Below are 23,397 nucleotides of genomic sequence, written 5' to 3'. Positions count from 1 at the left end.
CGTATCCATTGATTAAGTCGACTACGAACCCATCTCTAATTCATCCAGAATAGATGATGGCTAATTGGTTGATTCATTCCGGTTACACTGCTTTCGAAGCTCGAGTGGAAATCCATATCGGAATAGCTGTCGGAATAACTATCGGAATAGCTATCGAAATCTGAGGGACTCAAACTGGTTGAGGGATTCATCTCGTACGATTAGATGAAGTATTTTCAATAAGAAATAGATTATAGGATGTAGATTAGTACCCTGCAATACATAATTTACATATGCATATATAATACTAAAATCCCATAATTTACGGAGGAATCTACGGAAACTGTTAGGCAAAGGTAACAATAACAGATACGCTAAGATATGAATTTATCTATACACTGTCTATGCAATAGAGGCAGTAAGACGTGTCTAGACTTTAAGGATGATAAGCAAATAATTTTTCGACACTAAATGATAAGCAAAACTTTTGACATGCAGACACAGTCGAAGTCCAGACTCACTAATGTATCTAAACAACTATCAGTTAGACACACTAATGCAAGACCTGGTTCGCTAAGACTACCGCTCTGATACCAACTTTAACTCAGTTGGGGACACCACGTCCCACCCAGTGCCTTCCCAGCTAACCGCCTGGTGACCACTGAGTGTACCTCAGGCACTGATTTTACGGCCCTGCCTCTCGGCAAAACCAACCATATTCGGACCGCGAGGAGTAAGAGTCAATGCTTCGTCACAGGTAACATTGTGAGAACCCCCTCTACGATTAAGCCGACGACACAGCTTAAACCAGCTCTGATACCAACTTTCACGACCCGTCCTAATCCATCTGGACGAATACATTACATTTGGTTACATCGCGAGGTACTTGACCTCTATATGATACATTTTACAAACATTGCATTCGTTTTTAAAAGACAAACTTTCATTACATCGAAAGTTGACAGCATGCATACCATTTCATAATATATCTAACTATAATTGACTTAATAATAATCTTGATGAACTTAACGACTCGAATGCAAGAACTCAAAATTAATTACGATTATAGGGACTGTTATAGACCATACTTATAAAATAAAAATGGTTTCAAATAATGATTAGAAACTATCTGCTTCGTCAATGAAGCTTATAACATCACTACAAGCTCGAATTTGACGATGAACAGATCATTTGACTTTTAGAAATTAGGTTTGACTTCGGAAATTTGAATTCAATATGATAAATTGGGATTTGTAACTTTCCAGAAAGCTTAAACAAAAAGTTTATAACGAAACTGCATTAATAGATTTTCAAAAATTGGATTGAATTCGAGATTTTCATAAAAAGTGACACGAACAGAGATACGAGCTGTATACATCTGGTTTCTGTTTAGTCCATCCTATAAAAGCAAATGATATTGATTGTAACTGATAGTGGTAATAATAAATTGATTGATGTTTTCTAAACCACTGAGAAATTCGTTTGTTTTATAGCAAATGGTGATCGACCAGAATATTTTCATCAGGTATGATTAATAATAAAAAAAATTAAAAGGTGAAAGCAACTCTCAACTGAATTTGGATTGTAATGCCTGATTTGTACTAGCTGCAATCTGATACAGGAAATGAATCGTCATCAAGTTGATTTAGATAGAGAATAGAATACGTGATGTATCTATAATTATTTAGGTATAACCTGTTTATGTTATATATATATATATATATATATATATATATATATATATATATATATATATATATATATATATATATATATATATATATATATATATATATATATACTGTATCCTTATTTATTTATATATCTGATATGTATATATACATACTGAATTTTTGTAATATTACTTAATAATATAATCTATTAATAAATAAATATATTGGTAATATTAATACCAATTTATAATAAAAATACTAATACTACTAATAATATTAATATTGATATTGATAAAATGATTAAGAATACTAATATTAACATTAATAATGATAAAAGTAATAATGATAATAAATATCCATTAATAATAATTAAAGTTGTAACCTTACTACTAATTATTTTATGAATAATGATATCAATGATCCTAACAATTACAAATCAATTATATCAAGTTCCATATTTATGTATTATACCTAATAATAATAACACTGTCATTAATATTAAATACTTATTCTAGTAATAGTAATGAAAGTAATAATAATAATATTGATATATCATTTATATTCTAACTTGTAATTTCAAATAATATACTAACTTTACATTTCATTGCTTACGTAATACTTATTCTATAAAATAACATATTAGAATGTTTAATATTTATATAGTTTATATACAACACACATATTATATTAATTATGTATATATGTATATATATATATATATATGTATATATATATATGTATATATATATATATATATATATTTATATATCTTTATTTTAATAACATTTTAATTATTTTGTATATTACTCTACATATTTAATTCAAATTATTAAGTGGTTTTATATTAATTCAACTTAATATATACACTTATATTATATTTACATACCTATATATTTATTTACTTATTTATTCACACACAATTTTGTTCGTGAATCGTCGGAATTGGTCGAGGTTCAATTGAATTCATGTAAACAGTTCCAAAATTTTAAGACTTACCTTTACAGACTTTGCTTATCGTGTCGATTTCATATAAAGATCAAGTTTAAATTTGGTCGAAAATTTCCGGGTCGTCACAGTAGTAAGTAAGAACAATTGAAAAAGTGAATATGTTAGGAATAATTCAATTGGTTACAAGCTTCAAGCTTAAATACAAGATGAAATCAAAAACATAATCATAACAAACAACAAGGCACACTTAAGCAATCTAATAAAACATGATGACAACTAATAAAGCAAATCAAGTAACATGGAGGCTAGTTGGCCACCAGATCAATAACACAACAAAATAAGCAAAAGAATTCGGATTAACTTTAACAGCCTGGACCTAATCTGCGAGTGATGCGTCGCATCACATAGAGATGCGCCGTATCTCTTTGTGGTGATGCGTCGTATCCCTTTGAAACGCCGCATCTAAAACCTTCGGCACATTTTGGAGCATAGATGTGCCGCATCTAAGAAGAGATGTGCCGCATTCGTCTGTTTCACGCATACCGAAATCTGCAAAATTGGTACAAGACATAGGTTGCTTTTTAGTGGCACTTTGAGGTGCACTTTTAGTGACACTTTGAGTTTGTACCAATATTTTAACACTCCCCCTTGGTGCAAACTCCCGATCAACAATTTCCAAAGCCTCTCAAAATTCCATGAACTTGGCCTTCATTAGAGCTTTAGTAAAGATGTTGGCTACTTGAGCATTCGTCCTTACATTTTCTTGCTCGATCTCCCTGCTTAGAACCTTTTCACGAATAAAATGATATCTCATTTCAATATGCTTAGTACAGGCATGAAAAACGGGATTTGAAGCAAGTTTGATTGCACTTTCGTTCTCACATTTCAATTTGACAACATAGTCTACTTCTTTAAGTATGTCACCAATCAATCTTCTTAGCCAAGTGAATTCTTGGGCCGCCATAGTTGCAGCTATGTATTCTGCTTCTGTGCTAGATAAAGCAACAACATCTTGTTTCTTGCTACACCATGAAATAACCGCGGAACCCATGTTAAAACAGTAACCCGAAGTTGAATGGCGATCATTTGCGTCTCCCATCCAATCTGCATCCATGAAACCATTTAACAAAACATTATCACACTTCTTATACCACAAGCCGTGACCTATTGATCATTTCACATAACGAAGGATCCTTTTTGCTGCATCAAGATAAACATTAGTTGGACATTGTATAAATTGTGAAACAATGCCAACCGAGTAAGCAATTTTCGGCCTTGTGATGGTTAGATAGATCAAACTTCCAACCACTTGTCGGAACAACTTCACATCCTTGAGCTCTTTTCCTTGATCTTTCTTCATTTTGAGGTTTGGTTCCATTGGAGTAGTCATAGGCTTTGACTCGCCCATGTTGAAATGTTCCAAGAGACTTCTTGCATAGCCCCTTTGAGAGATAAAGTACCCGTTTTCTAATTTATCAACTTCCAAGCCAAGAAAACATTCAATCTCCCCCATATTCTTCGTTTCAAAACGAACTGAAAAATCATCACTTAAACGAGAGATTTCTGACTCGTTTCCTCTGGTGATAATCATGTCATCAACATATAATAACACCAAAACATGAAAACCTGATTCTTTCTTTACAAACAAACTAGAATCTGCATCAGAAATCTTAAAACCATAAAAGACAAGGTATTGTGCAACCTTACCATATCAAGCTCTCGGAGCTTGTTTCAAGCCATAAAGAGCTTTCTTCAACCGGCACACATATACTGGAAATTGATTTGAAGTAAACCCAATAGGTTGTTCTATGAACACCTCACGATCAAGCTCTCCATATAGAAAAGCATTCTTCACATCAAGTTTCCACAATTTCCACCCTTTGTAAGCCGCTAGTGAGATTATTGTTCTCACCGTTACCATTTTAGCCACGGGGCTAAAAGTTTCCTCATAATCAAGCCCATAACTTTGACAAAAGCCACGAGCCACCAACCGAGCCTTGAACCTATTAATGGTTCCATCCGAGTTCTTCTTCAAACGGTAGACCCATTTGCACGTAACCGTTTTACATGCTTTCAGTTTCTTAACAATCTCCCAAGTTTCATTCTTTTCCAATGCATCAATCTCCTCTTGTATTGCTTTTCTCCAATCCGGAGAATCTTTAGCTTCTTCATAACATGTTGGTTCCTCAATTAATCCACCTGAAAAGAAACAAGTTGTGACTGTGTTCACCTCATAGTCACTTAGATGTCTTGGTTGTCTCTTTTCTCTTGTTGACCTTCTAACTTGAGTTGGTACTTCTTCACTATGTGTCTCTTCTTAAGTTTGAGAAACACCATCATTCTCACTTTCTTCTTGAGTGTCGAAGCTAGGAAACATAAATTTGTAATCTCTATTTTCTTCACCATTTTTGCTTGATTCGGAAAATTGAGAAGACACTTCATCAAATACCACATCTCTTGAAGTGGTAAACTTATTTGTTTCTTGATTCATACACCTCCAACCTTTCCTATGAGAATCATAACCAACAAAAATACACTTTCGAGCTTTTGGGTCAAGTTTGGTTCGGTTAGCTTTTGGAACATGAACATAACAAATAGAACCAAACACCCTAAAATAGCTTACATTTGGCTTTTGACCATAAGCTAGCTCAAAAGATGATTTTTGTGTACCTGGCCAAGATGGTAATCGATTAGACACATGACAAGCACATTGAAGTGCTTCCGCCCATAGCTCCTTAGCCAACCCTTTTTCATGTAACCAAGATAAGCATACTGAAACAAGGTAAGCAATCTTTCTTTCTGAAACCCCATTTTGTCGTGGAGTATCCGGACAAGTCATTTGGCGAGAAATACCATTTATTTTACAATAAGTAAAGAAATCATTTGACATGAATTCTCCACCATTATCACTCCTAAGAGCTTTTACCTTTCTCCCAAATTCGGATTCGACCGCTTCTTTGAACTCTATGAACTTTGATAAGGCTTCACTCTTCTCCTTTAAAAACTTCACCCAAGTGTAACGAGAATAGTCATCAATTAGCACCATGACATAACAATGACCGCTATAGCTTGGTGTTCTTGTTGGCCCCATCAAATCCATATGAATCAAGTCAAGCAAACCTTGTTTTCGGTTTGTTGACTTCTTATATGGAAGCAGGTGCGACTTTCCATATTGACATCCTTGGCATATCACCTCTTCACGAACATTATTGAGTTGAGGAATTCCATCAACTAGCTTATGTGAGAATATCTTTTGCAACATTTGATATCCCACATGGCCTAGTCTTGCATGCCAAATAGCTCCGTTGTCGGTTTGGCTTGTTTTCTTCACATAAGCTTCACCTGCGGACAACACAAACAAAGAACCTTTCTTTTCTCCCGTGATAAGAACATCACCCACAATTTTTTTGACATTCTCAAGGACTTTCACATCCGTTGGACCAAAAAGAACATACTTTCCAAATTCGGTAATTTGAGGTACCGAAACTAAGTTCTTGGTCAATTTAGGAACAAGATAAACATCTTCCAAAGTAAATCTATCATCATTAACATTAATAATAGCATTACCTTCCTTTTTCACCGGATGAGTTGAGTTGTCGGCCGTGATTACAACTCGATTTTGATTGTGATCTCTAACGTCATGAAGAAGAGTTCCGTCACCGGTCACATGATGAGAGCAACCCGAATCAACAATCCATTGATTCTTCTTGACAACCGTATCAATGGTAAAACATTGCTCCCATTTAACTTCATCATCATCGTTGCTTGAACAAGCCACGTTTGCTTTTGTGACTTTAGAACGACAATATCTCTTGATGTGACCAACCTTCCCACACTTGTAACATGTAGGAGGTTTCTTCTCATAGTTACCTTTGTAACTAGTTTGCTCTTCTTCTTTTTCTTTGCTTGAAGAACCTTTCTTGTGATTCTTTCCCTTTGAAAACAAAACTGCGTCATTTTCAAATCCTTTAGCCATTTGCTTGGCCAAAGCTTCTTGATTAGAGAGTAAATTCTCCAATTCTTCAACCGAAGGTTGAGTAGCCAACCCCTGAATAGAGGTTATGAACGGGACATACTCTTTCTTCAAACCGCGAATTAGATATCTTCGCAAACGAGCTTCACTAATTTTCTCTTTGTCATCAATCTCTGAAATTTCAGAACATAGATTTTTGACCCGTAAGAAATATTCGGAAACACTCATACCTTCTTGTCTTGAGATTGCTAACTCGTTTTCCAAGAATTGCAACCTTGCGGTGTTTTTCTTAGAAAATAGTTTCTCAAGAGTATTCCATACTTCTTTTGGAGAAGTAATATCACGAACGTGTTCAATGAACTCTTTGCTAATTAAAGTTCTTAATGCAAAGAGAGCCTTTCCACATCGTACCTTCCATTTTCTTCTTGACTCTACATTCTCTAGAGTTTCTATGGGAATTATGGCTTCACCTCCGGACACAAGTTCCCATAGATCATGACCTTGAAGAAAAGCCTCCATACACATCTTCCAATACTTGTAGTTGTTGCCTACAAGTTTCTCCATTCCATTGACCATACCACCATTGTTTACATTTGAGACTTCCATTTTTGATTAGCAAGAAACTGGTTTAGACTTTGAGTAATTGCACACAAAGTTTAACTTAGGACTAAACTTATAACCAAGTTTATAACCAAGCTCTGATACCATAAGACAACTAGTTAAATGTTCTAAATGTAAGAATAGGACAACAATAAGTAAGAACAATTGAAAAACTGAATGTGTTTGGAATAATTCAATTGGTTACAAGCTTCAAGCTTAAATACAAGATGAAATCAAAAACATAATCATAACAAACAACAAGGCACGCTTAAGCCATCTAATAAAACATGATGACAACTAATAAAGCAAATCAAGTAACATGGAGGCTAGTTGGCCACCAGATCAATAACACAACAAAATAAGCAAAAGAATTCGGATTAACTTTAACAGCCTGGACCTGATCTGTGAGTGATGCGCCGCATCACATAGAGATGCGCCGTATCTCTTTGTGGTGATGCGCCGTATCCCTTTGAAACGCTGCATCTAAAACCTTCGACACATTTTGGAGCATAGATGCGCCGCATCTAAGAAGAGATGCGCCGCATTCGTCTGTTTCACGCATACCGAAATCTGCAAAATTCATACAAGACATAGGTTGATTTTTAGTGGCACTTTGAGGTGCACTTTTAGTGACACTTTGAGTTTGTACCAATATTTTAACAGAATCCGATCTGAAACTTAACGAATCTGAATTTGAAAATGTGTTTGATGGACGATGGTTCAAGTGATGTTTATGAACTCAGATATGGTCTCAGTTTGTTGTTTAATCATCTAAATGATGAATGCACAAATTGATGTAGGTTGCGGTTAAGGATGAAGATGAAATTGAACGCACAGTGATATGAATTTGAAACTCGGTTTGTGATTTCCGTTTTTATTAAAGGATGATGATGAGCAGGTGATTTGATGAAGGTGAACGATGATAATATTTATGAGGATCGATGAGGTTTGATGATAAATTATTTTAGATCTGATTATTTTGAGGTGATGATGTAAGATGAATATAAGTTACGATTATATGAAAGATAAGATGATGATCTAATAAATATTGTGAGTTGGGATGATTTAGGGATTTGATGTGTAGGTATGTAGTTTTTATTATTATTTGGTTGTCATACTTTTATATATTTTGATTTTAATTTTAGGGTTTTGATTTGGAAATTTTACGTTTTGTTCATATGTTGAACATGTGAAGATGTAGATGAAAGGTAAATGATGATTTTACCCTCACATGCAATGCACTTGTTAAGATTTAACGGACGATTTGGATGTTAAGTTGACGGAAGGATGGCGATTGCAAATTTATGCAAATCAAAGGATTCTGAAAGAAAAACATCAGAAGGGCGTTTTCAGCAATGTATGTATAATAGAGGAACCAACTGAACAAAAAATATATGCTATATACAACTACATAAAGTATAATAGAACCAAGGAAAAAGTATATGCTATACACAACTACATCGATGAGGTACTATAACACAACTATATAACAGAACCAAGGAAAAAATATATGTTATACACAACTACATAAACAAATACACAACTACATAAACAACACGAGAGGTGACAAAAACTGGACAACCCTATTAAGAGCAACTAGGATCATTGGATTCTCTACCATCGAATAGCAGAGAGAGAGAGAGAGAGAGAGATATGACTTTATCTACTCTTGAGAGTGTTTTCATTCTGGGTGGTAGAAAAATAACTTGTCTTTATTCTCAGATAGGAAAAGAATTATCTACATGATATTGAGTTTTTGTTGTTGTTGTAGGATCATGGGACTCGAAACACAACAAACATACGATAAGGAAAGAAGTGTGAATCGGAAACAGGTCCATGAAGATTAGAATACAGTGAAACCTCTTGAATCTTATGACATGTCTTTAGTCTTTACGTTTTATCTCTGTTGTTTGTACAATTGTATGGTACTCTCCAACTCTCCAGAGTGAATGATTCACCATTTAAATTTTTTCCATTCTTTTTGTGTTGTTGACGACATTTAACATTATATTCTTTACAATGAAATTCTACGCTATGAATAAATTATATTGGTATGATTATAGTTAGAAACAGAGTCAAAACAATCAAATACTACTAGTAGTTAGATTCAATTAATTAGGTATAAGATTATAATTATAATAGAAGTTATGTACAAACTACTATAACTATGTCTATGTCTATGGTAACAAAATGTCTATGGTAACAAAAGGGCGTAACTTCATTCATCTACCTAAAATAATATCATCCCAAACACATATATAATTCTTCTTGTGTACCACCTGTCATGCCAGCAATGCAACAACTCATAAACCACAGTGGACCCCATTAACCTAATATGTGTGCCTTCCTATATGTGTATTCTACCCACTCGATACCAACCATCACAAAAGTCATCAACTAACCCCACCAATATTTTAATTATGTACACCATAAGCAAAGTATCTATGCTTTCCCCCCAGTAAAATTTTTCAAAATAATTCCCTCCTTTTTTTTTTTTTTTTGTTTCAAGAAGAATATGACTTGATCAACCCCAAGTTGTAAAGGTTCCTTCTCAATAAACTTCCAAGTGATAACAAAACTGCCCCACCAAGCCCCCCACCACCACCTTCTTCATTCTCTGACTTTTTTTGTTGATTCCTTTTGTTACATGCTATTGGTAATTCCTTTACTCTTAGGTAATCCGACCCGATTCCTTGCCTAACCGATTCTATTATCTTCGAATCCACATGGTTTCCAAGTGCATCCGTGACGTAAAACACATTTAAAGCTATACCCTTTGTTGTAGATATTTCAGCACGCGTTACATTTATAGCGTTTTCTCGGAATGTTCGTGTTACTTCCGCTAATAGTCCGGGTTTATCCGCCTGGCATAGCTCCAGCCTTACACCCTAAATAAAATCAAATGTTACAAACTATAAAAAGTTAACAAATAATAAAACAGAATTAAACCAATCTAAGTTATCGTAACTGATTAATACCTGGGACGCTCTTCTCTCGATTGCAGCTCTTAGGCAAAGGGTCACTCGTTGCTTTTCGGCTTCTAAATTAATCGGTGTTCCGTCTATATGTCTAATAAAGAATTCCTAACAAATAATAAACACTCAAACTGTTAGCAACTCATATATCATAACCAACTAAACACAACTGAATGAAAAATTAATGACAAAATAAGGTATGAATGTGTACCAGATATGCGCCATTGTCTGTGGTGTCTATCGTGGCATGAAAGACTACATATTCCATATCCGTCAAGGTGCAGAGTACATCGAATAAAAGCTTGGGTCGATCTTTGCACGTTATGTTTAAAACCGAGTACCCTTTCTCCAAACAATTTTGAAAAGAAACTAAAGGAGAATATTCATCACTCGTTTTTATAATTGGAATTCTTTCGTAATCACGGTCTGCAGACATCATCTGATGAAGCCGCCTTTCTGTATGAGTGAATCCCATTGAAATCGAAGTTTTTGCACTTCTAATATCATTATCCCCTTTAAGCACGTTTCTTAATCGAGCTTCTATGCTCTCAATTTTTTGAGTGTCCCCAATTGGGCACCCCGAATCGCAATCTTTTACGTAAATAAGAGACGCAATCCGGCCATTGTGTGTCCATACTTTAGATTCTGCCACGTCACACTTGAGATCAGACAGAACCGCAAAAACTTCGGATAGGAGGCCCACTCTATCGGTACCGGTTAGCTCTATTGCAGTCATTCCATCAAAAGATTGAGATCTGGCGTTGCGAATGGTTCCAAGTGACTGCACAAACAAAACATAAACATAAACTCGCCTTTAGCTATTAATTAACTACATGTAACATAATTATCTTTAAGATAAACAGGGGTAAATTAAATTAACACAAATTACCTGCTGAATGCAATTGATGATGCTATTATCCGTCAATTTATTTCCATCCAAATTAGTCACATGAAATACTGTAAATAATAAATACAAAGGGGGGAAAACGTTACTCACTTAACAAAAAACAATAATTATACCTATTAATAAAATTAGGTGCAAGAACATAAAAGCTTACCATCCATGTTCCACCTTCCATCAGAAGAGACATAACCTTTTTTGATTAAAAGGTTTAAATCCGTAAGAACTTGAACCGCCTCTAGAAGAATTCTATCTTTTCTCGCACTATCAATCTATAAAATATATTTATTTTAACAGATTAATAAATAAATGGGATGTTTCATTTAATTTAGGAATAGTTGTGCTGTTAAATCAAATCTTACCATGACTAGGGTTGCGTTTACACAACCAGCATTGTCGATCATGACCCTGCAATTTACCAAATAAACACATTTGATTAAGACGTCGCAAAACTAAAACGTAGCGTGAAAGATATTTTGGTAGACACTGAAAAAAAAAAGTCAAAATTATACAAATAAAATTGAAATAAAACAAGTTTCAGTATACTATAAAAAAAATAATTTTATGTATTTTCTCCAAACATACAGTGATTTGAGCCCTAGAGTTGAGTAATTAAGGAAAATATATACCGTATCTACAGTAATAACTGAAAATATTGTAGAAGTAAAATTAGGCTACAACTAAAGATTAAACTGGAAAAAAAAAAAAACAAAAGATTACTAACAAAATAAACCTAAAATCTGGAGAAAAAAGAAACAGGGGTTATAGTAATTATTAAAAAAAAAAATTAAACATATACTGACCTTGGAGTGTTCATCCGTACAAGTAGTTTTTCAAATTCATCCAAACAAGGTCTTCTGTCCATCTGCATCATCTTTCCTTCTTTCTTCTTCTTCTTTCTTTTTTTTTATGTATGATAAAAATATAAATAAAATTGACGAAAAGAGTGTTTTTTCTTTATTGAATTTAAAGTGTTGGACAACGATTTGAACAAAGAAACAGAGGATTCCAGCTAAACACCATTCAGGGTTTATTTATCGATTGAATCGCCATGAAAATACGAGGAGGCCTTCTATTGTTGTTGTTACTTTTGTTCTCTCTCTTTCTCTCTGTAAGATTATGAAAAATTAATGAATGCTTTTTTTTGGTGATATTATGGCTACCTTCGGGTGGAATTTATATTATCCACTTTTTTCTTTTATTTTTAATTAATTAATTAATTAATTTAATTTAATTTAAATAAATAAAGAAAGAAATATTTACTTTTATGGACAAGATGCACATGCCATGACACGCGCTGCCCGGATCCTATTACCCGTTTGCAGATTTCTTTTCATACAAGTCAACTTGCACGTCTTACTATTTTCTATTAATTAAAATTAAAATAAAATATAATTAATTAATGTGTGAGAATGCTTATTGAGTTCTGATGTAATGTAATGTATATACCAAAAAATTGTAGATTTTTCTTTTTTTAAAAGCAAGCAATATATTGATATATACAAACACTACAACGAGATAATAGTTTGCAACGAGGCCACCGATATTTACTTGCACCTAAAGGCCCCAACCAACAACTATAGAATCTAATTATTTACATAGTCTTCCACCACAAACTAATTACCCTATCCCCAACCTATTGATCAGACTATCGACATAGAACTCCGGGTTGATTATCCATTGATGCCAATCCAAGAAGAATTTCTTGGAACGTTTTGCAATCCACCCGAAAGTAGTAGTTTGAACCTCGGATATGATGCTTGAGATGCTCCACTCTTTTCGATTAAACACTTTGTTATTCCTGGATTTCCACAATACGTAACAACCCACCCATTTTACTGCTTCCCATATCGACTTTCCATACTTAGTGAACGAGGTAAAAATCCCATCATTTGCTAAAGGATCCAACGCGTTTAGATTGCATACCGGAACGTTCCACCAAATTAAAAAAAAAAAAATCCAGAATTCAGTCACTTTTTTGCATTTAATCAGCGAATGTTCAACGGTTTCGATTTCATTACCACAGATCGGACATAATACAGAATCCAAATCAATACCTCTTTTTCCCAGTTCCGAACGTACCGGTAATCTATTGAGTTTTGCCCTCCAAATGAAGATTGCAACCTTTTGTGGAATTGAGTTGTTCCGAATTGTTTCCGTTGCTGAACTTCCTGATTCCAATCTCTTCTCGTCAATCATTGCCGCCATCTGCTTTGTTGTGAACAATCCATCAGAAGCATATGTCTATTTCCACTTATCTTGCGAGCCATAATGAAGTTGTATCCTTGAGATCAGATTGATTAAATCCCATTCGTCGTCAATTACTCTTCAATCCCTTTCTCTACCAAAAAATTGTAGATATTAATTTATAAAAATTTTGGTCTGACAGATGGCTCGGTAGTACTCCGTATCTACAATTTTTTGGTAGAGAGAATGGTGAGAGAGAGTGAGAGGGTCTTCAATGGAGTTGCTACCGAAGGGATTGGAGCAGCTCAATACACTGCAGGATTCCAGAACAGGGAAAGAAATCTAGATGGCAGCAGCAAGCATCGGCACACGGGATTATTCGGCGCAAACATCAAGTCTTTCTTCTTTTTCAACTTTCCGGAGAGGTGGAATGTCACGGATTGAAGCTTTTTAAGAGTTATGGGATCGTTAGGGAAGTTTTTGTCCCACCAAAGAAGAGATTGAAGAGCGGGAAAAGGTTTGGGTTCGTAAGATACGAAGGAGTTGGTGAAGTTGAAATGGAAAGTTTTGTAAGGAAGCTGAACACTGCATATGCAGACGGTCTAATGTTAAAGGCCTTCATCGCCTGGGATCGTGGGGTGAATAATAAACAACCTATGATGCCACGTACAAAACCATCGTGTACGAATCATCAACAACAGGATCATTACAAGGTCAAATACTATATGCTGTTTCAAAAAGAGTTTGCATTCATGATAAAAGGTGACGTTTTAACCAACGTCAAATGTTTAACATCCGAAAGTATGCTTCTATGAATAGCAAGCAAAAATAATAGTACGTGACCCATAGGTCGTTACAAATACATTGTTTCAAAAATAACATTGTTTGAATGCAAATTAAACGTTTCATGCGGTGACATCTCTAATAAGCGCAGCGGGAGTCTACAAAGCATGACAGCTACAGCGGAAGCAAGCAAACCTTAAGCACCTGAGAAAAACATGCTTAAAAACGTCAACACAAAGGTTGGTGAGCTATAGTTTAAGTATAACAGTAATGTAAGGTAGGCCACGAGATTTCAGTGCTTCAAACAGCGTTTCAAAACAGTATGAAAAATATATGTTCAACCGTGGGCACTTGGTAACTAACTTAACGTAAATAACACGCCCTAAAAGTACACTTGGCGAGTGCATAAGTTTACGAAGTATTAAACACCCATTAAATGCTAGCGCTACTAGCCCGAGTGGGGATGTCAAACCCTATGGATCCATGTCTAAGATTCGCGTTCACCGGTTCAAAGACCAATGACTAAACGTTACCGAGCTAAGGGGAAAGTTTATGTCGTTGTATAACCCACACATATATAAAGTTTAAGTACTCGTGCCTAGTATGTAAAACGTAAAATGCGCATGTATTCTCAGTTCCCAAAATAGTTAAAGTAAAAAGGGATGCTATAACTCACAGTGAAAAGTAGTAAAAGTCGATACGCGGGAAGTAGTAAGCATGTGGTTGGTCCGGAAGGTCCTCAACCTAAGTCAAAAGTTACTAAGTCAGTAAATCGTTCCCAAAGGTTTAAAAGTATGTAAATTAGGTCTTAAGTACCATCATCATTCATCATTAAACAAAAAGTGTAAAGTAAGTTTTAAGTCAAGACTAGAGTTTGAAACAAGGGCTGATTTCGTTCAGTCGCCACGACCTCTATGCAAACTGAAATGGAGTGAGACCAGTGGCCATGGCTCCGTATATGACTCCCCTAGAGGCTGACCAATTTCCAGAACCAAAATCGTCTTCGTTTGACCTTGGTGATGGTTTAAGTGCGAGTAGGTCAGAAATTTCAGCACAATGTTAATAGGGTGTAGTGACTTTCGGGAGGCCATAGATCCTAAACCGTAACTCGGATTAAGACGAGGTCTAAACATAAAATCATCTACTCGAACCGAACTAACTGAAAATCAACTTTCCAGTAGCCCAGGTAGTCTGATCAGTTCCATAAACAGTAAGTAAATGTGTTCCGTTGGGTTCTTGATGCTTGATGCTCATCACGGTTCTCATCCTTGATGCGTATAGCTTCAAGTGTACAACTCGTTGATGGGTTTGCATCATCTTAACCAAGGTTTGACCATCATAACACTAGTGTAAGTCTAAGATATGTAGCACAACTCACTTAAGAGTTGTATGTAGTTTGATGAACCAAAGTTACATCAAGATCTTAGATCCGACACATACATGAGTTCTACTATTAATATTAAGCTACAAACTTGAAAGTAAACTAAATAAACAAGATCTTAAGTTGTAGAACTTAGATCTTGGTTAGATCTTAAAGATCCTAGACTAGAAAGTCTAGATATAGTGTTCTTAAGTTAGATTCTAAGTTACAAAACTTGGATCTACACTTTAATGAAACCATAAGTTATGAAACTTAGATTTTCAACTTGTAACATGTATATAAGCTTATAAGCTCTTGTTTACAACAAATTTAGAAGACCATAAGCTATAGAAACTTAGATCCAACACAAGTGTATGAAGTTATAACTAGAAAGTTATACTTCCATGTTCTTGAACTTACAAAGTTAACTTTAGTTCAAGAAAAATGAGATCAAGATTAACTAGTAATACTTGACCAACCAAAACAAGAATCACGAATTGGAAACATGTACAAGAGAAGAAATAAATTAAATCTACAAGTAATAAGTTCATGGTTGTTCATACTTAGAAAGATTCAATCCAAGGCTTTGATCTTTAAGAAAGTAAACCTTAAGTTTACAAACATGAACACAAGTATGATAATGAAACTTATGAACTTTAAATCTTTAAAACATTTAAGTGTAGAACCATAAACTATAAAGTTTAGATTCTTGTTCTTGGTTCTTCATCAAAGAAAAGATGGAAGTAACCAAGATTACATGAAGATACAAGTTAGAGAACTTGATCTTTAACAACAACAAACAACTACAAGTAACTTGAACAAGAAGAATGATGATGTTTATGTTCGGTTTTTAGGAAGAAAAAAAAAAAGAAAACCAAGCCTTGTTACTTACAAGTTAGAGAGAAAATGAGAGAAAATGAGAAGTGTAAAATGAAGTGTGTGAAAAATGAGATGAGATACTAGTAAATAATTCACAAAAATTTGAAAATGGAACTCTCCCCCATGTGTACAAAGGCCGACGGTCATATGGCCATAAGGGGGAAGTCAAGTCTTAACTTTCTAGCATGAGGTGAAGGTGTAAGCTTAGAATAGATAAAGTTAAGTGTATGCGGAAGAGTTTCTAGCATGCTTGCACAAGTGTCTTCATTATTAACTTAATTAATCTAAATTTAACATTAATAAGTTACTAGTAATAAAATGGGCTCACAACTAGTCCATTAAGTGTGTAGGGTGGGCTTTCAAGTCCATGTACATTAATAAAAGCCCAAGTCCAAGTAAATAACAATTAATTAAATAAAGCCCAAGTAATTAACTACTTACATTAGTTAATTAAAAATGATTAATAATAATTAATCATGAACGTAAATAATATTCGAAATATTATTCGTGTAAAGTACTTGTGTCACAAAGTCAAGTCGGGCCATGTAAAGTTAAATACGGTAACAAGTAACACGTATAAGAACACGTTTAGTAAAACACAAGCATTAATAATAAATTATTAATAATTAAAGGTTGGAAAATCCAGGGTCATTAAATTACCCACCTGTTAAAGAAAATTTCATCCCGAAATTTTAAGCTGAGGTAGATGGAGGAGTTGGGAAAAGGTGAGGATACTTCTGCATTATTTGATCCTCTCGTTCCCAGGTAAACTCAGGTCCTCTTTTGGTATTCCATCGTACTCAGACGATCGGAATCTTGTTGTGTTTCAAAGTTTTGACCTCACGGTCCATAATTTCGACAGGCTCTTCCACGAAGTAAAGTTTGTCATCAATCGTAAGTTCCTCCAATGGTATGACATGTTCCGGTTCAGCAAGACACTTCTTCAAATTCGATACATGAAAGGTAGGATGAACTAAGCTCAATTGAGTTGGAAGATCCAGACGGTAAGCAACGGGTCCAACACGCTCCAAGATTTCGAAAGGACCGCTGTATCGCGGGTTGAGCTTCCCACGTTTTTCAAAACGAATCACACCTTTCCAAGGTGCAACCTTCAACTTTACACGGTCACCCACGTTGGATTCAAAGTTCTTACGTTTAAGGTCTGCATAACTCTTTTGGCGATCACGGGCCGTCTTGAGTCTCGCTTGAATTTGGACAATCTTCTCAGTTGTTTCATGGACTATCTCGGGTCCGGTGATTTGCGTTTCGCCTACTTCGGCCCAACAAATAGGAGATCGGCATTTGCGGCCATACAACACTTCAAAAGGTGTAGTATTAATACTCGAATGATAATTGTTGTTGTAAGAGAATTCGGCTAGTGGCCAATGCCTTTCCCAAGCCTTTTCCAAATCAATGACACATGCACGCAACATGTCCTCCAAAGTCTGAATTGTGCGTTCGCTTTGTCCGTCGGTCTGTGGGTGATACGCAGTGCTCATGTCGAGACGAGTCCCCAAGGCTTCCTGCAAAGAACGCCAAAATCTGGAAGCAAAACGGGGATCGCGATCTGAGATGATCGATAAGGGCACACTATGACAAGATACAACCTCTTTATGTATAGTTGAGCGAGTCTCTCCATCGTATCAGTTTCCTTCATGGCTAAAAAGTGTGCAGATTTGGAAAGACGGTCAACGATAACCCAAATGGTATCGTATCCGCCCACCGTGTTTGGTAACTTGGTAATGAAATCCATTGTTATCCTTTCCCACTTCCATTGCCGGATTTCCGGTTGTTGAAGTAACCCAGAAGGCCTCTGATGTTCGGCCTTAATTTTCGAGCAAGTCAAACATTTACCAACATAAGTTGCAACGTCCTTCTTAAAATTAGGCCACCAGTACTGTTCCTTAAGATCGTGGTATATTTTACCGGCTCCTGAGTGAATCGAATATCTCGACTTGTGGGCTTCATCTAGTATAAGGCTCCGTAAATCTCCATAACGAGGTACCCAAATTCTTCCGGCATAGCATCGGAGTCCAGTCTCCTTAACTTTAAATCGAGAAACGAGAATGTTCAAGTATTCATGAGATATATTCTCCTCCTTGAGAGCCTCATCTTGTGCTGCTCGGATCTGGCTGTTGAGGTTCAAATGAATGGTGATGTTCAGAGCCCAAACACGAAGAGGTTCCATCCTCTCCTTTCAGCTCAAAGCGTCAGCAACAACATTGGCCTTGCCAGGGTGATAACGAAGTTCACAATCATAGTCGTTCAACGTCTCGATCCATCGACGTTGTCTCATATTCAGTTGTTTCTGATCAAAGATGTGTTGGAGGCTTTTATGATCGGTGAAAATAGTGCTCTTTGTTCCATAAAGATAATGTCTCCACAATTTTAATGCAAAGACAACGGCTCCAAGCTCAAGATCGTGCATTGTGTAATTTCGTTCGTGAATCTTCAGTTGTCGGGAGGCGTAAGCGATAACCTTTGTGCGTTGCATCAGTACACAACCAAAACCAATTTTCGAAGCATCGCAATAAACGACAAAATCATCACTGCCTTCAGGAAGTGATAAGATAGGTGCGGTGGTTAACTTCTTTTTCAAGGTTTGAAATGCTGATTCCTGTTCGGGTTCCCAAATGAACTTCTTCCCTTTGTGAGTCAGCACGGTCAAAGGACGCGCAATCAGAGAGAAACCTTCAATAAATCTTCGATAGTAACCGGCGAGGTCTAAAAATTGGCGAATGTGAGTCAGAGTAGTGGGGGTTTCCCACTTGCTGATAGCTTCAATCTTTGCGGGATCAACTTTGATACCTTGAGCACTCACAACGTGACCCATAAATTGGATTTCCTTCAACCAAAACTCACACTTGAAGAATTTTGCATAAAGTTGCTCTTGTCTCAAGAGTTCCAACACTGGACGAAGATGTTGCTCATGTTCTTCTTCGCTTTTGGAGTAGATGAGGATATCATCTATGAAGACGATAACGAACTTATCCAGGTATGGCTTGCAGACACGATTTATGTGGTCCATAAATACGGCAGGTGCGTTGGTTAAATCGAATGGCATCACGAGAAACTCATAATGACCATAACGAATCCTGAATGCAGTCTTCATCACGTCACTCTCTTTCACCCTCAACTGGTGATAACCGAATCGCAAAATCGATCTTAGAGTAAATGCTCGATCCTTGTAGTTGACCAAAAAGATCGTCAATTCGGGGAAGAGGATACCGATTCTTGATCGTCAATTTGTTGAGTTCACGGTAGTCGATACACATGCGGAAGGATCTGTCCTTCTTCTTCACAAATAAAACAGGTGCGCCCCAAGGCGAGAAACTTGGTTGGATAAATCCACGATCTAGCAGTTCTTGTAGTTGGCTCTACAATTCTTGCATTTCGGAAGGTGCGAGTCGATAAAGTGCGCGAGATACAGGTGCAGCTCCTGGCACTAAATCGATCTGAAACTCTACTACTCTCGGTGGCGGTAATCCAGGCAATTCTTCCAGAAAGACATCGGAAAATTCGTTCACAATTCGTACATCATCCACGCTCTTCACCACAGTTTCTAACGTTTTCACATGTTCCAAAACAGCAAGACGTCCTTTCTTCATGATCTTTTGCGCTTTCATGCAACTAATGAGATTCAGTTTTGAGCTACATCTCTCTCCGTAAATAATCAGTGGCTCACCGTCTCCGTGAGGTATACGAAGAGCTTTATCTCCACAGATAATGTCAGCCCTTATCTTGGTCAACCAGTCCATACCGATAATAACATCAAAGTTCCCAACTTAATGGGTATCAAGTCAATCTCGAAACCCACACCAGCTATGTTGATAATAGCTCCTCGGCTAATTTGGTCAACTTTCTCAAGTTTTCCATTGGCTACCTCTACAAGTATACTCCCCTTTAAAGGAACTAACGACCAATTTATCTTAGAGCAAAAGTGTCTACATACATAACTTCTATCGGTACCAGTATCAAATAGGACAGAAGCTAATAGATTGTTGATAGTGAATATACCTGTGACCAAGTCGGGGTTCTCACGGGCATCCCTTGCATTTACATTGAAAGCTCTGCCACGCGGTGGTCCGCCGTCCTTTCGCTTGTTGGGACACTCATTTCTGAAGTGGCCCGTCTGTCTGCATTCATAGCACTTTCTTGGTCCAGTAGGGTTTGTCTTCACATTCAGGGTGGTGATCTTGCAGTCTTTGCCAATATGCCCGGTCCTTTTACATTTTTCGCAGACCACGTTGCAGTACCAGGTGTGATGCTTGTAGCATCTCTTGCACTGCGGCAGACTACCCTTGTAGTTAGATTTCGAGCTAGGTTTCGGGTTGGGGTTGTTTCCCTTGAAACCTTCATGTCGCTTGGCCGGATTTTGATAATAGACTCTCCCCTTATTGTCCCACTTACGCTTCTCACTACTACCCGATTCGGATTTTGCCTTTTTCGGTTCATCGCTGATAATTTGGTTCATTAAGGTGTGCGCCATGCGCATAGCTTCTGGGACGTCAGCTGGCTTTGAAGAGGTGACATTTCCCTTAATGGTCTTAGGAAGTCCCCACAAGTACCTTTCCATTCGCTTAAACTCCGGGGTAACCATCGTGGGACACATCAGAGCTAATTCCAGATACCTACGGTTGTAACCATCAAGATCGTTTCCTACCACTTTCAGTCCCCAAAACTCAGTTTCCATCTTCTATATCTCTGTTCGAGGGCAATACTCCTCAATCATGGCCCCTTTAAATTCTTCCCACGGAGTGGCATAAGCCTCGTCAATACCCTTAGCTTGAGCAAGTGTGTTCCACCAGGTTAGTGCGCCGTCCGACAGCGTACATGAGGCATACTTGGTTTTGTTCGTCTCTGAGCAGTTGCTTACACAGAACACCGATTCTAATTTCTCAAACCACCTAGTGAGACCAACTGGCCCCTCAGTACCACTAAAGTTGTGGGGCTTGCAGCTTTGGAATTCCTTATAAGTACACCCATTACGAATGGGCTGGTTAACTGGTGGGGCTTGGGGTTCATTTCCGCTAAAGCTGCGGCTACTCGTTCAGTGATCATTTCTTCGATCTGTGCTACTGTGGGCGTTGATCTTCCGTTGGCCATTGATGTTCTAAACAAAATTTTTGACTCAAGTCAAAATCCAGTATTCAATAAATAATAATATAGTATATGGCAACCAACATGAAATCAACACAACACATGTTAATTAGGTAACGCAAATAGATTCAGATACCACAAAATCATCATACAGTAATGTAAATAGAACACCGTACAAGGATTAAACAACACTAAGTTCCATTCATTAATAAAAAGTTGCATACATTCGCATAGGGTCCGTACAATACAAGAGTGAAACATGAAACTACAAACGGGATTACAGAAAGAAATCTAATACAAAAGCCCTATGGTGACGGTGGGTAAAGGATGTCCATCATGTGGGACACCTGGTCCTCGAGCTCAGTTACCCGAGCACGGAGGGTATCCACCTCCCTCGTCAGTTCCTCGACAGAGGGAGAGGCTGGTGGAGCAGGCGGTGCTGATGGTGCAGGTGGTGCCAGTGGTGCAGAAGGTCCAGCACCAGAAGTAGATGCTGCGTAACGGGGAGCCTTACGTATGAATAGATCAGCAGGATACGGCACAAGCTGCTTACGGGCGGTAACTCTAACCTTCAGTCCACGTGCATTAACTAACGACCTACCTCCGTTAACAACTGGAATAACGGTACCGTCGAAACGATAACGCTTCTTTGGCGGGGTAGAGGGTGGCTGCACGGGTGCCTCCTCAGGGTCCTCGTTGGAATCATCATCGCTGGAATCATCGGATGTTGAGTCGTCAGATGATGAGTCGTCGGAATCATCGAAAGGTGGATGTGCTCGGCCAGTAGTCATCAGTCGGTATCTGCCGGATGGAATCTGCACAACACGTCCATCAGGAAGGCGTCTAGCCCAATGATTATGCTCATTACGGAACGGAACGTCCCCATATCCCCCAGGAATCACAGCACCACCGGAATGGTGCTGTGGCTCTGAGGGTCGTGGGATGAGTGGAGCTGGAATCTCCGGTGGATCCTCATGTCCGTCTGAGATGATCATTGGGTCGGGTGCATGGCTACTGACTCCAGAGGACGAAGCGCCAGAGTCGTTGGAGGGTAAAGAGGACGAGATCTGTGAATCGGCAACAATGGCAGGCGAGGTGGCAGATGAGTCTGAGTCGCTCTCCAAAATGATAACGAGCGGGACATCTGACATCTGAACAAGGAAAAATAACTTTTTCCATGTCAGTAAGTCATAAAGCAAGCACGTATTAGGCAAAGTAACTATGATAGTCTAGATCATCTATAGCAGTAAGTAGCATGGCAATAACGACAAGTATCATGCAATCGAAAGCTGATAATATCATGCAGAAGAGAAAGCAAGTAACAGTATACGACATATAGCAGTAAAAGTAAGCAGCAGCATGCAGCAAGTTCCGCAGAAACAAGTAAACTAGCAAGTTGTAGATTAGTCCTATTAGTGAATCCTACTCGGTCCGGTCTAGACTCACTAATGCAATCTAACTCCCTACAACCAATGTTCTGATACCAAATGTGATGCCCCGTACAAAACCATCGTGCACGAATCATCAACAACGGGATCATTACAAGGTCAAATACTATATGATGTTTCAAAAAGAGTTTGCATTCATGATAAAAGGTGACGTTTTAACCAACGTCAAATGTTTAACATCCGAAAGTATGCTTCTACGAATAATAAGCAAAAATAATAGTACATGACCCATAGGTCGTTACAAATACATTGTTTCAAAAATAATATTGTTTGAATGCAAATTAAACGTTTCATGCGGTGACATCTCTAATAAGCGCAGCGGGAGTCTACAAAGCATGACAACCACAGCGGAAGCAAGCAAACCTTAAGCACATGAGAAAAACATGCTTAAAACGTCAACACAAAGGTTGGTGAGCTATAGTTTAAGTATAACAATAATGTAAGGTAGGCCACGAGATTTCAGTGCTTCAAACAGCGTTTAAAAACAGTATGAAAAGTATATGTTCAACCATGGGCACTTGGTAACTAACTTAACGTAAATAACACACCCTAAAAGTACACTTGGAGAGTGCGTAAGTTTACGAAGTATTA

At 37.2% G+C, this 23,397-nt stretch overlaps 2 protein-coding genes across 2 annotated transcripts; both read right to left on the bottom strand.

Annotated features, from left to right (window-relative positions):
• Positions 1-9,274: 9,274 nt before the first annotated feature.
• On the bottom strand, positions 9,275-12,181 carry LOC139846788 (ACT domain-containing protein ACR8-like). The gene is made up of 7 exons (XM_071836319.1): positions 11,853-12,181; positions 11,412-11,457; positions 11,207-11,321; positions 11,038-11,105; positions 10,360-10,929; positions 10,152-10,256; positions 9,275-10,061 (listed from the first exon to the last, which is right to left on the bottom strand). Exons 1-7 carry the CDS (start codon positions 11,921-11,923, stop codon positions 9,678-9,680), a joined length of 1,359 nt encoding a protein of 452 aa, XP_071692420.1. The 5' UTR covers positions 11,924-12,181; the 3' UTR covers positions 9,275-9,677.
• Positions 12,182-12,669: 488 nt separating this feature from the next.
• On the bottom strand, positions 12,670-13,257 carry LOC139850214 (uncharacterized). Its single transcript, XM_071839800.1, has one exon. It carries the CDS (start codon positions 13,255-13,257, stop codon positions 12,670-12,672), a length of 588 nt encoding a protein of 195 aa, XP_071695901.1.
• Positions 13,258-23,397: the final 10,140 nt, after the last annotated feature.

The sequence above is a fragment of the Rutidosis leptorrhynchoides genome, chromosome 5 (genome assembly GCF_046630445.1).
Source record: "Rutidosis leptorrhynchoides isolate AG116_Rl617_1_P2 chromosome 5, CSIRO_AGI_Rlap_v1, whole genome shotgun sequence".
In the NCBI taxonomy this organism is placed as follows: Eukaryota; Viridiplantae; Streptophyta; class Magnoliopsida; order Asterales; family Asteraceae; genus Rutidosis; species Rutidosis leptorrhynchoides.
Note: the sequence above shows the minus strand (reverse complement) of the source record. Positions and strands in the feature narration are given on the sequence as shown.

Excerpts from the sequence above, each read along its gene's own strand:
- LOC139850214 (XM_071839800.1), bottom strand. The coding sequence starts at position 13,257 with ATGGCGGCAATGATTGACGAGAAGAGATTGGAATCAGGAAGTTCAGCA.
- LOC139846788 (XM_071836319.1), bottom strand. The coding sequence starts at position 11,923 with ATGATGCAGATGGACAGAAGACCTTGTTTGGATGAATTTGAAAAACTA. Across the intron at positions 11,106-11,206 it reads TGGAAGGTGGAACATGGATG|TATTTCATGTGACTAATTTG; the intron begins GTAAGCTTTTAT and ends TATTATTTACAG. Across the intron at positions 10,257-10,359 it reads CAGACAATGGCGCATATCTG|GAATTCTTTATTAGACATAT; the intron begins GTACACATTCAT and ends ATTATTTGTTAG.